This window comes from Sander lucioperca, chromosome 1 (assembly GCF_008315115.2).
Source record: "Sander lucioperca isolate FBNREF2018 chromosome 1, SLUC_FBN_1.2, whole genome shotgun sequence".
In the NCBI taxonomy this organism is placed as follows: Eukaryota; Metazoa; Chordata; class Actinopteri; order Perciformes; family Percidae; genus Sander; species Sander lucioperca.
This window is the reverse complement of record NC_050173.1, coordinates 9,958,018-9,973,882: the sequence shown is the minus strand read 5'-3', so window position 1 is coordinate 9,973,882 and position 15,865 is coordinate 9,958,018. Positions and strand designations below refer to the sequence as shown.

General features: G+C 38.8%; 2 protein-coding genes across 2 annotated transcripts; one reads left to right on the top strand and one right to left on the bottom strand.

Annotated features, from left to right (window-relative positions):
- The first annotated feature begins 2,180 nt into the window (after positions 1-2,180).
- Positions 2,181-8,839, top strand: ggcx (gamma-glutamyl carboxylase). The gene is made up of 15 exons (XM_031278044.2): positions 2,181-2,403; positions 2,675-2,875; positions 3,013-3,171; positions 4,154-4,319; positions 4,420-4,498; positions 4,611-4,717; positions 4,828-4,991; positions 5,126-5,427; positions 5,880-6,011; positions 6,458-6,609; positions 6,735-6,904; positions 7,037-7,167; positions 7,261-7,408; positions 7,675-7,876; positions 7,997-8,839. The coding sequence occupies exons 1-15, from the start codon at positions 2,379-2,381 to the stop codon at positions 8,154-8,156; spliced, it is 2,298 nt and encodes a 765-aa protein (XP_031133904.1). The 5' UTR covers positions 2,181-2,378; the 3' UTR covers positions 8,157-8,839.
- A 56-nt stretch (positions 8,840-8,895) lies between these two features.
- snx24 (sorting nexin 24) lies at positions 8,896-15,368 on the bottom strand. Its single transcript, XM_031278051.2, has 7 exons — positions 15,130-15,368; positions 13,485-13,568; positions 12,687-12,791; positions 11,816-11,910; positions 11,669-11,698; positions 11,446-11,510; positions 8,896-11,252 (listed from the first exon to the last, which is right to left on the bottom strand). The coding sequence occupies exons 1-7, from the start codon at positions 15,196-15,198 to the stop codon at positions 11,182-11,184; spliced, it is 519 nt and encodes a 172-aa protein (XP_031133911.1). The 5' UTR covers positions 15,199-15,368; the 3' UTR covers positions 8,896-11,181.
- Between the last annotated feature and the right edge of the window lie 497 nt (positions 15,369-15,865).

The following is a 15,865-nucleotide window of genomic DNA, read 5'->3' as shown; positions in this document are numbered from 1 at the left end:
GAAACAACAACAAGCTTCCTTGTGATGTTGAAAGGTTTTGTTATGTACACCTGGGTTTGTCTGCATGAATGCATCCAAGGCAACCAGTGCACAAAGGTCTTTCTTGTTTTGCCCATTCAGACTAACCTCTCACACCCATTCACATCTGAATAGCCCTCCCAAGTAGACTAAGACCGCACTGAATGGAGGCTAAACTAATACCTAAGTTGGATAAAGTGTTTAGTCTACAACCATCTGCAATGTCCAAAATAAATCACCAGTTTCTACAGACAATTAAGATTCCGCAGAGGTGATCACCTTCCAAACCCATAAAGAAATGATTAAAAACTTAGCTCCTCCTGCCACTGTGAAAGAGGGGATACCTAAACTTGGAAAGGATTCTGCACTTAATCAGCCTCCAAAAACCTTATTCAATAAGAACTTATCAATAATGTATTATTGATAATCAGATATGTAGACATTATCCTACTGGCTGCCTGCTGACTGTTGCTACCTGCCTGCAGATTGTCTGTTTTTTTTGCTTGCTGTCTTTATCTGATGTGTTGTGTTTGTTATTTGTTTTGCATTATGCCTGTCTGAATGTTGGTCTGTGTATGTTGCTTTTACATGCTGACTGTAATAAGTCATTTTATTTTTTTTTTTTTAGGTTGCCATTGCCTGTTGCCTGAGCTAACTCTGGCTCATTTACACTTACTTTGCTGTTGATTAATAAGCCCTGTCCCTGTCAAATAAACAAATAAATGAAAATGAAATGAAAATATACAAAATGGCTTTATCAAAGCCGGATTAAACTATATAAAACCGATTAAGGATTTATGTGACAGCAGGGATTTTGCGCAGGGTGACTAACTGTATTTTAGGAACATGTACAATGTTTTCCTTGGGTCGTACTACTCTAAAGAGAAAGTAAGGTAAATAGTAATTTTGTTCTGTGAACATAGACACACTTTAGTTTTATAAAGTGGTATCTCATCTATGTTTAACTCAAAACAAGGCATTAAACAGAGTTGCCCTTTACTCCCCTCTCTCTCTAGCTGCAGAGTAAATAGCATTTAACATCAAGAACTCTGACATTGCCACCTGTCTTTAATAATGTGAGTAAATCCCTCACAGTATTACTCCAAAGCCTCTGGGTCAAAAAACTAAAAGCTGGCAAACAGATAATATACAACACATGACTGCCCTCCAGTGGTATTTTAGTCATGACAGCAGCTTAAAATAATGAGAAATGTTGTTTTTTATGTATATTCTATGTTTTTGTTTCATATTTTATGATAAAAAAATTATTTCACTTGTTTGTTTTACTTATGTATTATTTTTTTTTTTTTACAACTGTTGTTTGGATTATTTATCATATAACCTTAACTGGTATATGCAGATGCAAAAACCTTTGAAATGATCATAGACTGTATATTATTAACAGTCTATGGATATGATGTAGGGAAAAATATTTTATCTTGATGGCACCACGGATATATTATGAGAACTGTCGGTACACGATCCGTTCTGCCTGCACGATCCGTTCTGCACATGCGCAAGATAATACTGTTTTACGTATCCATACGACCTGCACGATCTGTTCCACGCTAGCCTATGGCTAGCCTCCACCGGGAAGCTAACGTTAGTTTAGCTAACAGCTAATTCGGCTAACCGCTAGCTGACAGCTAGATTCAGTCTAAAATAACGTTAACTCAAACGTAATGGGAAAAGCAGGCTACAGCTAAATTAAGACTTCACAGTAATAACAATAAAGACAAGTATTGAGTGATTGTATTTTAAATGAGCACAAGTAAAGTAGAACTGACGTAACAGCTGTTATATATGTTAGGTGTTTGTTATATATGTCAACATTTATTTTCAAGTTTTATTTTGAGGGTCTTTTAAAGTTATTACATGCTGTCTCAGCTAGCAGTTAGCCGAATTAGCTGTTAGCTAAACTAACGTTAGCTTGGCTGTCGACCGGAAGCGTGGAACAGATCGTGCAGTGTCGTAAATCCTCGTACAACCGCGCATGCGCGAACATTTTGCGCATGTGCAGAACGGATCGTGCAGGCAGAACGGATCGTGTACCGACAGCAACCACCGTAAGGAATCTGCCGGATGCAGGATATGACGTATATATACTCCCTGAGAGGGCGTGGTCATTGGAAAAAAATCAGCCAATAAACGAAGAGCATTCGTTTCACAACATTCCTCCCGAAGGAACCTCCTCTCCCTCTCTCCTTGCCCTGACTCGACCGTGTGTGTGGGACTGTGACACGTAACTCGTCCGACGTGACCAGCAGTAAACCTCCAGCTGGGACAGGGAGAGCAGAGACAGGAATTTCCTGACCCCCTGTCCCCAACCCAAATCAGTTTTATTCTGAACATTTTGTAGAATGGAGGCGAGAGACGCAACTCCAGGTGAGCTTGTTGTTAGCAGTGACTCACAGTGTGTTGTTTAGCTATTGTAATAACTAGATAGATCAGCATGTAACCAAGGAGAAGTTATCTAAACCATAGTCATGTTTGGTGTATAAATAAGAGCTGAGCGTTTTGTAAATCATGCTAGGATTTCCATGTTTTCTAAATAAAGCACAATAACTCAGTTGACATCGTATTTAATACGCAATATGTTGCTCGTAGTCATAATAAATACTACTGTATCACGTTTATGGGCCTGTTAAACCTCTAGGTGCTCTTGTGAACAGTACTGGAGAGGAACAAACTGCAACGAAGGATGCAGCTCCTAAAAAAGAAACACCACAGACCAAAAGCAAGATGGAGAAAGTATTTGGGTTCAGGAAGGAGGACCTGACCTCCTGGCACAGCCTGGTGACCCTCCTGAACCGTCCCACTGACCCTGCATCCCTGGGCATCTTCCGCTGCTTGTTTGGTAAGTTAACATGCCATTTGCTCACACTAGACTGCCTGCTGCTGGGTTTAAGTGGTTCTGCAACAGAGTTGAGATTGTTCCTAGAAGCTACTAAAACACTTGTGCCTTTCCAACATCATCTTGTGTCTTTCATGCAGGTTTGCTGATGGTTATCGACATCACACAGGAACGTGGCCTCAGTCACCTGGACTTTAAGTACCTGGATGGTGCCCCTGTGTGCCGCTTTCCCCTCTTCAATGTCTTACAGCCACTGTCGCTGGATTGGATGTATCTGGTGTATGTAGTAATGTTCTTTGGTGGGTCGCGCTCCTTTTTTTTTTTTTTAATCTTAGAAGCTTGTGTTCAAAATGTTACAGGTTGAAAGGCCCACACCTCAGTGTTTACTGTGGCTTGGTGAGGAAAGGGGACCCCATCCTTTTTAAGCGGATGCAAGTGTTTTATAGGAAACAGTCTCTGTGGGGTGGCTTTCTGGTGAAGATGAAAGCACATTTACCCAACTTGCAATTTTCCACTTTTATTTCCCCTCCAAGCTGACTAACTCATGCAAAATTTAGTTTGAGTCTTTCAAAGATTGTGATAACTAATGCAAATGTGGCGTTCACTGTAGCAAGAATGCAACATTTTCCAACATTAAAACCATCTGTTAAAATATTCTAGGTACAGTTATATAGTTTGTTTTGTATGTGGTATGTAAGTATTTAATTTGTATATATTTTTCATATACAACTTATAACGTAGATTATTTACATTCAACAACATACTTTATAATGCATGAAATGTATAAAAAGTGGCAAGAATTATCTCAGACAAAATAAACATTGAACATAACACAAATAAGCATTGTTTGTTCATATCCAAAGCATATGATTGTACATGTTATGATGTCAATTATTCCTACTGATTCTCTGTATTTGTGGCAATAATTGTTTTATAGAATTTTGTACAACTGTCTCCAGCTAATTTAGTATTGCACTGCAATAATGTTGAGGGACTTGCAAGAGTATGTAGTATGGGTCAAACTTCAAACTACTATATTTCCCATAATGCAACAACAACACTATATAGCATCTTTTGGTTGAACGGTAGACCAATACCCACATCTGTCAAACTCCACACCTCCACTTTCTCCAAGAGCCACAGACAACATTATACAACTGTTTTCACTGGCTGAGTAGGACTCCCCATGGACTAGTTAAGATATTTATGTGTAGAAATAGGCTAATTATTGTTAACAACTGTTTTGTATTATTAAGTGAAGTTGTATGTTTCTCATTGGAGGCGCCTTGGGCATCATGCTTGGCTGTTTCTACCGTCTCTCCTGCCTCATGTTCATCTCAACATACTGGTACATCTTCTTTCTGGACAAAACAACCTGGAACAATCACTCGTACCTGTATGGCCTCATTGGGTTTCAGCTCACACTCATGGATGGCAACAGATACTGGTGAGATGATGTTTACAGCTCTGTCTGTGTGCAATTTCTGGCGCGTCTATATGTGTGAGCTCAACAGAGGATGACTTTAATGCCTGTGTCTTACTTGTAGGTCAATCGATGGATTGCGGCGGCCTTCTATAAGAAATGCCCACGTGCCTCTATGGAATTACACCTTGTTGAGGACACAGGTTTGTGCACTAGTGACCTTTAACAGCTAATTTTGTATATTTTTCAACTTGAAGTATTCATGAACATGGCTTGGGCACATCTAATGATGTCAATGTTTTTTGTTCCTCAAAGATATTTATTGTATACTTCATCGCTGGAATCAAAAAGTTGGATGCCGATTGGGTGGAGGGATACTCAATGTCATACCTTGCTCATCATTGGCTATTTGATCCTTTTAAGTAAGTATTATTTAGCAGCTCAGTCCAAAGATATTTAAGCCTTCAATCATTGACTGTTGTATCTCAGTACTCCCACTCTGATCATGCTGTACCACACATTATTTTGTCAGAGTCATTCTCCCCGTGGAGTTAGTAAATCTGCTGGTGGTGCACGGCGGTGGCCTTGTTCTTGATCTGACCGCTGGCTACCTGCTGTTTTTTGATGCCACACGACCTTATGCATTTTTCTTCGTCTCCTACTTCCACTGCATGAACTCTCAGCTTTTCAGCATTGGTGAGTTTTCATTAAAATCATATTTCTTGTTGCCATGGATACTTTTAATTATGCCTTTAATTTGTGAGGTATGATTTTACCTCCATTTAATTGATGATCTTATCGTATCTAATGAGAATGTTAATCTTACACAGGGATGTTTTCCTACACAATGCTGGCCACCAGTCCCCTCTTCTGCTACGCCGACTGGCCAAGAAAATTCTTCGCTTGTTTCCCAGAATTCCTCAGGGCAGTCCTGCCACTCACTTCACCAGACCCTCAGCCCAGTACTTCCTGTGTTTACAATGAGATCCAAAGCACCAGTACTGAACGCCAGGTGACCCCGCCTGTCGCCAAAGCTTCCAAACTGAGACTAAAGCACAAGCTGGGAGCCATTTTTACTATTCTCTACATCATTGAACAGTTCTTCCTGCCTTACTCTCACTTCATCACACAGGTACGTCTGTCTATCCTGTCTTTTTTTAACATTTAAAATCCTAAAATACCTTTACAGCTGACTTGATATAAAGAGCCAACTAGTAAAGTGTTGCATATTGTTCTTCCAGCACTTTTTACACAGAGACATTCTGGTTAATAAGATTGTACTTTGCTGTCAGCAAAAGCCTTCTAATCCCTCTCTGAGTCACCAGACTGATAGTTGCTCAATCATAGTCAACAGTCATTGATCCAGAGCAAACAACAGCTCAGACTGGTGCTGTCAGAAGAAGGGTTAAAGCCCTGAAGTAGCATCATCATCATCCAGTCTCTGATAGCAACACTGCGTTCTTTATGAATATAAAGTCCTGGTTTATATACAACTTTATTAAAAAACTGGTGAAAGGTTGAGGCATATTTTACAGTGTGATTTGTATTAGTATGGAATTATCCTAATATTTAGTTTTTCTGCAGGGTTACAACAACTGGACCAATGGCTTGTACGGGTACTCATGGGACATGATGGTTCACTCCCGCAGCCATCAGCATGTTAAGATCACCTACAAAGATGGAAAAACTGGGGAAATTGGATATCTGAACCCAGGGGTGAGTTCCAAAGAAAACACACAAAGTATGTGAGCAGTACAGTTTGTCTTAACGGTATATCAGTGCAGCATAGACGATCATGATGAGTATCTATGCACAAGAGTTACAATGCAAATCAAGGTAAATTGGGCCCATCAGTCATGTCATGATAAAACGCTTTTAAGGTTAGATAGCAAATGAAGTTTTGTTTTTCGGTGTTTTAAGCCCCCAACGTCTCTTTCCAGCCAGCGCTGCCTGGAAGGCACTAGGATTAAGCAATGGTTAAGGTTAGGGTTAGGTGCCTTGAAGTCAACGGTCGCAGCGCTGCCTTGAAGTCGATTGGGCAATGGTTAGGGTTAAGGTTAGGGTTAGGTGCCTTGAAGTCAACGGTCGCAGCGCTGCCTGGGAGGAGACTTTGGGGGCTTAAAACACCATCAAGCTGAAGTTTTGCATGTTTTGAATGAAAGGTTTTCACACAAACCCGCCGCTGGAAAGATCACGGAGACATGCTGAAGCAGTATGCCACGTGCCTCAATCAGTTCCTGCCCCGCTATAATATCTCTGATCCTGAAATCTACTTTGACATCTGGGTGTCCATCAATGAACGCTTCCAGCAAAGGTATGAGAGCCTTTTGCTTGAGAGAAAGATGCTATTAATGTAATTACTTCAGGTGTATCCAATGAATAATGTTCTAAAAAATAATATAGAGTGTGTTTTAAATTTGGTCTGGCCTTTTCTCTAAGGATCTTTGATCCCCGTGTGGACGTTGTGAAGGCTGATTGGTCACCTTTCCGACCAAACACATGGTTGATGCCTCTACTGGTGGACCTCTCCCCGTGGAGGACCAAGTTCCAGGAGATTGAGGGAAGTTTGGACAATCAGACTGAGATCGTCTTTATCGCTGATTTCCCAGGTTACAAATCTCTCTTTGTTCTATCTTTTATTTAGAAGTGTATTTATGTTTGTAGTTACAGTATGTTTACCCTCATTAATTCTTGGTGCTACAGGCTGCCTTCGTGCTAACTGACAGTATGTTACCTTTTAGGTCTTCACTTAGAAAACTTTGTTAGTCAAGATCTGGGCAACACCAGCATCAGTGTATTGCAGGGCAAAGTGAACGTTGAGATAGTAGAGGAGAAGAAGAACTTCACTCTTCAGCCTGGTGAGCAGATAAAGGTACAGTAGCGACACACTAACATCACCATTAACATTACCATTATTTGTTTAACCTGGACACAAAAGCATTTGCCATAATGTGTATGTGTTTAGGTACCTGCTGGGGCTTACCATAAGGTGTATACAGTGTCTGAAGACCCATCTTGCTACATGTACATCTACGTCAACACCACAGAAGCGGCGTTACAGGAGAACTTCACAAAGCTGTTGGAGCTTCAGGAGCGTGTACGCAATGGGACAGGTAAATGTCAGGCACTTAATACCGTGAATATAGTTTAATAGTGCAATACTGTATGAAAAAAAGGCTTCAATGCAAACATGATTAGAAATGTGTAGTAAATGTCAACTATTCCTTTTTATCTAAATTATAAAAAATATAATCTCAAAGATCACAACAGCTTGGACCCCGTGAGAACGTTCTCCCTTTTTATTCAAATGTAAAAGTTTTGCTCAAGAGCTCAAAAGAAATTCATCAGATGATGCTGACTGGACAGTCTCTTTCCACAGAAACCGAGCCCCTTCCTCCTGAGCTGCAGCCTCTTATCACTGCAGACGATGAAGGGTCAGAGTTAAATGCCACTGACCCGATTGTGCAGCTGTTCCTGAAGAGGCAACGTCGCATGAAGGAGGTGAAGAAGCGCAGGGAGGCCGGTGCACTAGAGCGACTGGAGCGCTTTGCAGTGAAGAAGTACTATACAATACGGAGGGGGTGAGCGTTGTCTTCTAACAGCACAGCATCATGCCACGTTTTGTTGTATTTACACAGAAAATGTAAAAACTAAATTATTCCCTGAATGTATTTCATTAATTTTGTCCCCTTTGCTTTCAGATTCTTGATGACCGCCATCGCTATGAGAAACCTGGTGGTGGGTCTCCCTTCTCTCGAACAGCTGACAAGAGAAGTTGCCTTCGCCAACATGAAAGAACCTCAGGCAGAAGCCAACCAGGACGAACGGCTGAAAGATGAAGTTGGTCATGGAGAACTTTAAAGCTGTCGTTGGGGCCAAAAATGCTGTGTTTAATTTCTGGATCACGCATTGTTACTACTGGACTGTTACTGGGACATTGCTGCCCAGAAATCAAGGGAATTTTAATTTTCTATGCTTTTGAAATATTCTGAGTTTCAGATTATTTTTAAATGTAAAGCCAGTATTTTGTTATAGCATTTGTTTACAGATCAGAATTTATGCAGAGGACAAAACCAGAATGCTGAACATCAACAGATATGCACTGCTTTGCTGTGCAAGACTACATTTCCTGTTTGTTCAATTTTGCTTAAGAATTTTATAATTGCAATTATGGCTGGGTGACATGACCAAAAAGAATATCAAGACATTGACAACATATTAATAATTATTACTAACAGTTATTATTAATTACTGAATGGTTTTAAGGGGACACATTTTAGCAAACATACTGACATAAACAGGATTAGGTTGGGCTATAGCTCCTCCTGTTGGTCCCAACTCAAATTTCAATAATTCGTGCCCGATTTCATAACAAGCTTGTTTAAAAATATACTCAGTTTTTATACTCAGTTTTGAGGGAACATGTGTCTCTGATCTTTTATGCTAACCCTATAATGTGATTAAAAACTGACTGACAGAAATACAATTGTTAGTTTGTCAATCAACAGCCTTTTCTAGTCACTTTTCTAATAAAGAGCTTATGTCAATACATTTGATGTTATTTTAATTAAAAAAAATCAGTAAGTCATTTTGACATAGGTTTGTGGAAATAATGAATTTTATTGGTGTCAGTATTTTACATATCGCCTATCTTAAAGTGCTACAGTAGAATTCCAGTGTTCACTGTAGGTTGACATTATGGCACATAAATGACACTTTTCACATAGAGCACAAACAGTACAATGTTGCACAATTTAAATACATATAAATCTACCAGATGGATCTCTGTGAAATGATTTACTTTGTTAAAACATAAAATCATGATCTGTTTAGTTGAGGTTAATTGCTCAGGATTCATTCGATTCCATATAAATATGTAGTTGTCACTGTGCATAAGAGGAGGTCCAGTCACATAAGAAAACTGGTCAGATCAATTACTGCCCAAAAAGTGACAAGTGTTAACAAGGAGATGGTTTGTACTTCACAATATAAAGACTATCTGTATTTTATTTCATATTGCACAGTGTTTTACTGGTTGTAAGTCTTTTAAAAATCACACTTCCCTTTACATGATGGGTGACTGACTATACCTCTGATCACCACAATTGAAAAACTGACCTATATTATGTGTAAATTCAACATTACACTTAACATGACTGGTATTAGTGTTAGACACTGGCCTTTAGCAAGTGTTATCAGAAGCCTTTCCTACTTGTGTGCGCAAATTAAACGTCATTCTCATTTTCATATGAAAATGGTGTGAAAATCTACTTCCACGACAGCTACCAAACGTGTGTGTGTGCAGAGCCTGTAGCCAGTTTTTGGGACAATATAACAGGAACAGGGTTGTGACAGCTCTAGTCAGTAAAAAGAAGGATTTCTGCTTTGTTTTAATGATTATAATAGATTTTGGTTAACAATATTTTGCATGTCCTGTGGGACATCAACAAACAAATCAAACCCTGTGATTGGTTGAAACAGGCTTATTCTCCTGATATCAGCTCTCATATCTCATCATTGCATCTTTCATTGAACATCTTTTGAAATGCAAGTGAAGGAAGCAAGGAGAGATAATTAAGAAATGGAGAAGTACCCTCTCTCTCATCCTCTCTCAAAGGGAAACTCCACCTGTTTTACATACAAAGTCTGTTTACAGGTCTTGGAACTACTACTGCATATGTGAAAAAAAGTTGTATAAAGCCTTTAATGGCTCCAGAAAAAACTGCAAAATCTAATAAATTGCCTTAACTGATGTCACTTTGCTTTGCCCTGCTTTTTCAAGTCTGACAATGTAGTAGGAGTGCAAATGCTAAATCAGTGGTGCTCTTTTTAATTGCCTCGAGCTTAATGCATCATTCCTCGCACACAGGTTGTGCCACCTATTTCTGTCTGTCGCGGTTTCAATTCAAATAGGCTTTGTGCCCAAAACCTCACGCTCATCACCTCACTAAACTGAGCTGCTGTTCTGGTAGCCCCACAGAGCTCAGTAGCACCACTGTAAACACTACAATACTCCTTCACAAACATCTGATGCTCAGTAAAAGAGGTCCACATCACAACTCAAATCCAATTCCACCCTAGCATGTGGCACATAGCTGTCAACTCCACCAGAATGCACAAATACACTCAAAGTTGTTCCACGCTGTCTCTGTCGCTGGCTCTCCCTCAGATGGCTCTATTTGTCAGCACAGTACTGGTGCTACAAAGGGAGGGGCACCTCCCTGTTAGCAGGCCATGATCCAGCTCTCCACTCCAGCCCTGTGCTTTGTCCTTACAGGCCTCCTCTGTGTATGGCAAACTAACCTTCAGTCCAGCTGGCATCAGCATTTCCTTTCTGGTTCCCCAGGGTTCAACTTCTGGTATTTACTTACTAAAAGCTCTAAAAAAAAAAAAAACTAAATTGATCTGCCTATTATCCCTTTTTTTTAGTAATCCTGTATGTTAATTCCACTCGTTAATTTCTTAAGAAAGAAGGAAAATAGAATGTATTTGCTTTAATCTTAAAAGTATAGTTTTAGTCTTTACTTTATTATTTTGATTCAAATGTTTCAAAACATCTATGTTAACGCGCCATACTGTTTCACATTATTATTATTAACAATTAAATTTGATAGCTGACAAAAGTTGTTGTGCTTAAATTATTTTCTTAGGATTCAAATCCCTTGAAATATGGGTCAATATTGCTTATTTTTAGAACAACATATGGTGTAGTGCCAGCGATTTATCGAGAGAAGAAAATAATGGATTTTTGTTTTATGATTTGGAAAATCTATATGAGGCTCAGTGTATCTTAACATGTCACATCCTTCCCGATGCACACCTAAAATGGTGTGAAAACATGACACCTCCTTTTGTATTGACATGCCCTCAAATCGGATCTGCAGCTCTACCTTGGTTGAAGATCTGGATAGAAAACTCCATGTACTACACCCTCAATCACAACATTTGAAAATGCATCTGAAAGGAAAAAAAGAAAGTTTTTTAAATAAAAGGTAAGATGAGTAAGAAGTTCATGCCCACTTTTTGCTGAAAAAATGTGTACAATATTTTGTATAGTTAATTTACCATAAATAATTATCTTTTCAACTATGCTATTAGAATGATTAAGCACGGGATATAATAATATTAGGTGTAAGTAGCTTGAACTCACCGTGAGCAGATGGCAGCAGGTAGGGGTCTCTCAGAAACAGCAAGACAGGCTGGTGTGAAAGTTTACTGAGAAGAATCCAAAAAGGAGAAGTCAGAGGGTTTGTGGGCGGTAACATGATGCATATAAATTAACAGGATGAAGAAACGTAGGTGGTGTCACTGACATTCTGGGTGAACTTCACAAACCTGCTGTTTTATATTGTAGTTGCAACAAAACGACTCACCTTGATTCCTCTGATTCTGTATCAAACGACCTTAGAGAAGAAAAATAAAAGTTATGCCAATATGCCACAAAGCCTTCAAGTAGCCTGGCAATAAACACAAAAAGAAGCACCACAAAATGTGTCTTATTTCATAGAGTTTCAACTCACCCACAGCTTTCTGTTTTTGGCACTGAAGGAAAATGGCGGATATTTAGGAAATCCAGGAATATCTTTGGAAGAACTCCATTTTCCATAATTATAGTCTGACAAAACAGAGAAAACAAAAGCAAATTGCAATGTGCACATGAAGCAGCGGTATACAACTGAAGTGACCTGCATGACCTTTTTGGTTAATCTCCTATCCTGTAGTTTTGTGTTTACTTTGAATTAACATCTGTCTTTGGTAAAGGAAAGACAGGCTGCGTTCACAATACTGACTTCATATTAGGGCTGTGTATTGGCAAGAATCTGGCGATACGATACGTATCACGACACATGGGTCACGATTCAATATATTGCAATATATTTCGATACTGTGCGTAAGGCGAAAAACGACATGATGTGCATAAAAGTCAAAGAAGTTTACTTTAGGTAAACAATTCAGTACACAGAAAATCAAACTGCCAGTTTGGGATTGTGGTTCACAGGTTCTTAGTGAGCACTTTTTTATATGTTAAAGTAGGCCAAAGTTCAGCCATAGCTACATTGTTAGCTTCTAGCAAAAAGTCAGGCACTGCTAGGCACTGTTAGGCAAGGACACTAGTGGTGCATAGCCATCTAGCGGTAGGGGGTTTGAACATAACATAAATGTGAACCACTGTCTTACATGAATATTTTTGCACATAAACTAAAAAACAAAACAAAAAAAAATCCAAAAAGAAAATCGATATTATGTTTTTGAAAATTGATATAGTATATATAAATAAAATATCGCGATATTCAAGTGTATTGATTTTTTCTTACACCCCTACTTCATATACATAAAGAAATGTTTTGTTTCTTTATTTTTAGCAGGTGGAGTGAAGGTGTGTCACAGTACCTGCAAGTAGAGCTCCAGACCTTGCCTCCTCTGCTCCAGGACTTTGGGGACCCAGTTTCTAACATGTTTGGAAGGGATCTCAGGTGGCTTTATGCTCTTCTTTAGCTGCAGGGATTTAAAAAACATCATTACAAAGCAGGACAAACACGGGTCTACAGCCATGCTAGCAGCTCTGTGAAGCTGCACTGAGGCACAGCGGTGCTTTGAACTAAAGGCTAACACGTAGCGTTTTATAATGCTAAACTTTGCTAATTAGCAGTTAACACAAATTACACTACTACTATAATCATGAATAACCCAGCGTGTGTGTGCATTTTTCACAGCAGACATTTTGACTTGTTATAGTAGGAAAAGCGCAGGTGTTACTAATAACATTGACGATGGCTCTGTTTTATTCAAGTGTTACAGTGAGACAGCATGCACAATACCAGGACCATGAAACTGAAGCCGCTAAAGTGTGAAGCAAACTGTATTGCATCTTTTTGTATGAAATGGGCTTACATAAATAAGGTTGTATCTATTGTATATAAAATAAAATTATAATAAATTATTAAAATGTCTCCCAATACATTTTCAGTATCCTTTTTAACACATTATGCAATGCAGCACATATATTAAAATTTCATATTGCAACTCAAATATCAGTGGAAAAAATCATTAAATGTGGTGGTTAGTATGTAAAAATCATAAGATGTTCACTTATTAAAGGTTAAGGACTCAAACATTAAATCGTAAGAAAGGAGGACTTTGTAAATACCAATAAATGATCAGAAACTTTGGGATGGCACAGAAGCTCACCATTTTATGCAAAGCGTGGAATTCACTGTAGCGTTTCTCAACAGCATGTTGTCTGCCATTCATCAGCACGTCAATTCTAAAGACCTGAAAAAAAGAAAGAAAAAAAGTTAGTACCACTTTTGGCAAAAAGGGTGAATTCTGTTGTTGAGAGTCGTTTGAGAGAATCATGATTTATCAACAGAGCCCATCAGCCAAAAATGGCCCCTCCCAGTGCATGGTGTGTGACTGACTGACTGCTGACTACTGAGCTATCAGTTACGGTCTATGTCAGCTAGTTACCAAGAGGAAACATCTGGCTGCTGTAAAAAAAAAAAAAGATCTGTCAGAATTACTGTTAACATCCCTAAACAGACTTTTACTTCCCTCACTCAGCTGGATTCTTCCTGAAAAATTGCTCTTCTTGTCAGCATCATGTAAATGAGAAATCCACTCTTAAATGATGGCTGTGTTGTTACTGCAATTCTGTACTCCAGAGCACAGATATCCAAAACAATCAAGAATTATTAACAAATCCTGGAACAACTCAGAGACATTTCAATTAGACTACAGGACAGCATTAACATGCGGTCTTCATGGTGGAAAAAACAGCAAAAAAGGTGAAAAACGTCCCAGAGAGACTGATGACAGCAGTCTCAGTATATATGTAAGGAATACAGATTTTAAAGGAATAGTTCGACATTTTGGGAATACAGTTATTTGCTTTCTTGTCAGGGGTTACATTATTTGATTAATATCACTTTCATGTCTGTATGGTGAATATGAAGCTGGTTTGCTTAGCTTAGCATAAACAGGAAAAAAACAGTTGGCCTGACTCCAAGAAAGCAAATAAGTGTATTTGCCTAAATGCCAAAATATTCCTTTAAATGTGAGAAAAAGAGAGCACTGGGATCAGGGCAGTAGAGGTGAGGTATTGGAACTGGACTAATTTATTGACCATGCATCTCCATGCATTGAAATCTGGAGGCATGGAGTTTGAAAGGCACGGGGCCTAACTTTGGGGGGCTAACTAAAAGGCTAGTGAATGCATTATGGGAAATGTAGGCTCCAATATTTTTGGTGGTTGACCTACAATGACTAAAAGTCAGTATATCTCAGACTCTGCTGCTTTGATTGTGACTAGTCTTCTTTTTTTGTCTCATTACAATTCGAAATTTCTGGGAAAGGAGTTTAAAGGGTTCAGTAACACTTAATATGAGGGTCCCTGTCCCATATGAAATTATGTCATACATTTATGTCAGACAGCTGGGGAGCCTGGTTGGGTTGGCTTACACGCCCAGTGGCTCTAATTAGACACAAATTCAGAAGTCTTGCCGAAACAAACGTTTACACGTTACATTAACTACAGTTAATTTTTTCTCTGTGTTGTCACAATTTAGGCTTTTGATATCTATATAAACTAAATGATTTAAACACTGACATGTATAAAAACAAGGTGAAATCAGGGCTGAGGCACCTGAACTGCCGGGTAACCAAACAGACATCAAACATACATTAACAGCAACATTTACGCTGCGGGATGTTAAACGGACCCTGGTTTATTATTTCAGGGGTACAGAAGTAACATCTGAGTAAAAATGAAAAAGTGATGACAGCAGCAGCAGAGCAGACGACACAGACAGACAGAGGTTATTATTAAGCAGCTTACCGTGTATCCTTTCTCGATCGAGTTGTTTTCTGAACGAAACGACGGGATCGACACTCTGACTGGATGCATTTTAACTTGACAAACGAACAGTTTTGAAGGTAATATCTGATCCTATGGCACACACAAACACACATACACATACACACACACTGCTGGTGGTTGACTCCAGTTTCTCCTATGAGTTTCTCCAACAGCTTGATAAAAAATCATTGGATTCAAACATGTGCAAAGTCTCAGCGGCGCCCCCCGCTGGACCGGAGCACACTGCCATGAGCCAGTTGTGATTTTACAACATTTTATATACAGATCCTCATCATGGAAAGTGTTAGATGTTAAACAACTAAATAAATCAGTAATTATGAAATACATTATTACATGAATAAATTGTGTCAAATATATAGCCTACAAGACCCAATAACTTCTGAAATAATAATTTGTAAAATATATATATAACTCTACTTTTATTTCATTCAGCTGATCATATGCCCCCTCTCTCTTAAAGCGGCTATTATCAATATATTTATATTACCAATGGACCACATCATTGATCAGAATATTTTTACCTCTGCTGCTTCAAATTTGACCCTTTTTTGTTTTAATCTGTCTCTCACAAGTCCAACAACTTTATGAAAATGAAATTTCTCTGATTTATATTTATATGAAGATGTTACCTTGGGCACTGGGAACTTGTGAGGCATTTTTCACTATTTTCTGACTTTTTAATTTGTCAAAAAAT

Coding starts and splice junctions, on each gene's coding strand:
- ggcx (XM_031278044.2), top strand. CDS start 2,379: ATGGAGGCGAGAGACGCAACTCCAG. Junction 2,876..3,012: donor CATCTTCCGCTGCTTGTTTG/GTAAGTTAACAT, acceptor TCTTTCATGCAG/GTTTGCTGATGGTTATCGAC. Junction 6,610..6,734: donor AATGAACGCTTCCAGCAAAG/GTATGAGAGCCT, acceptor CTTTTCTCTAAG/GATCTTTGATCCCCGTGTGG.
- snx24 (XM_031278051.2), bottom strand. CDS start 15,198: ATGCATCCAGTCAGAGTGTCGATCCCGTCGTTTCGTTCAGAAAACAAC. Junction 11,699..11,815: donor CCAAAAACAGAAAGCTGTGG/GTGAGTTGAAAC, acceptor TTCTTCTCTAAG/GTCGTTTGATACAGAATCAG. Junction 11,253..11,445: donor CCTGCTGCCATCTGCTCACG/GTGAGTTCAAGC, acceptor TTTTCCTTTCAG/ATGCATTTTCAAATGTTGTG.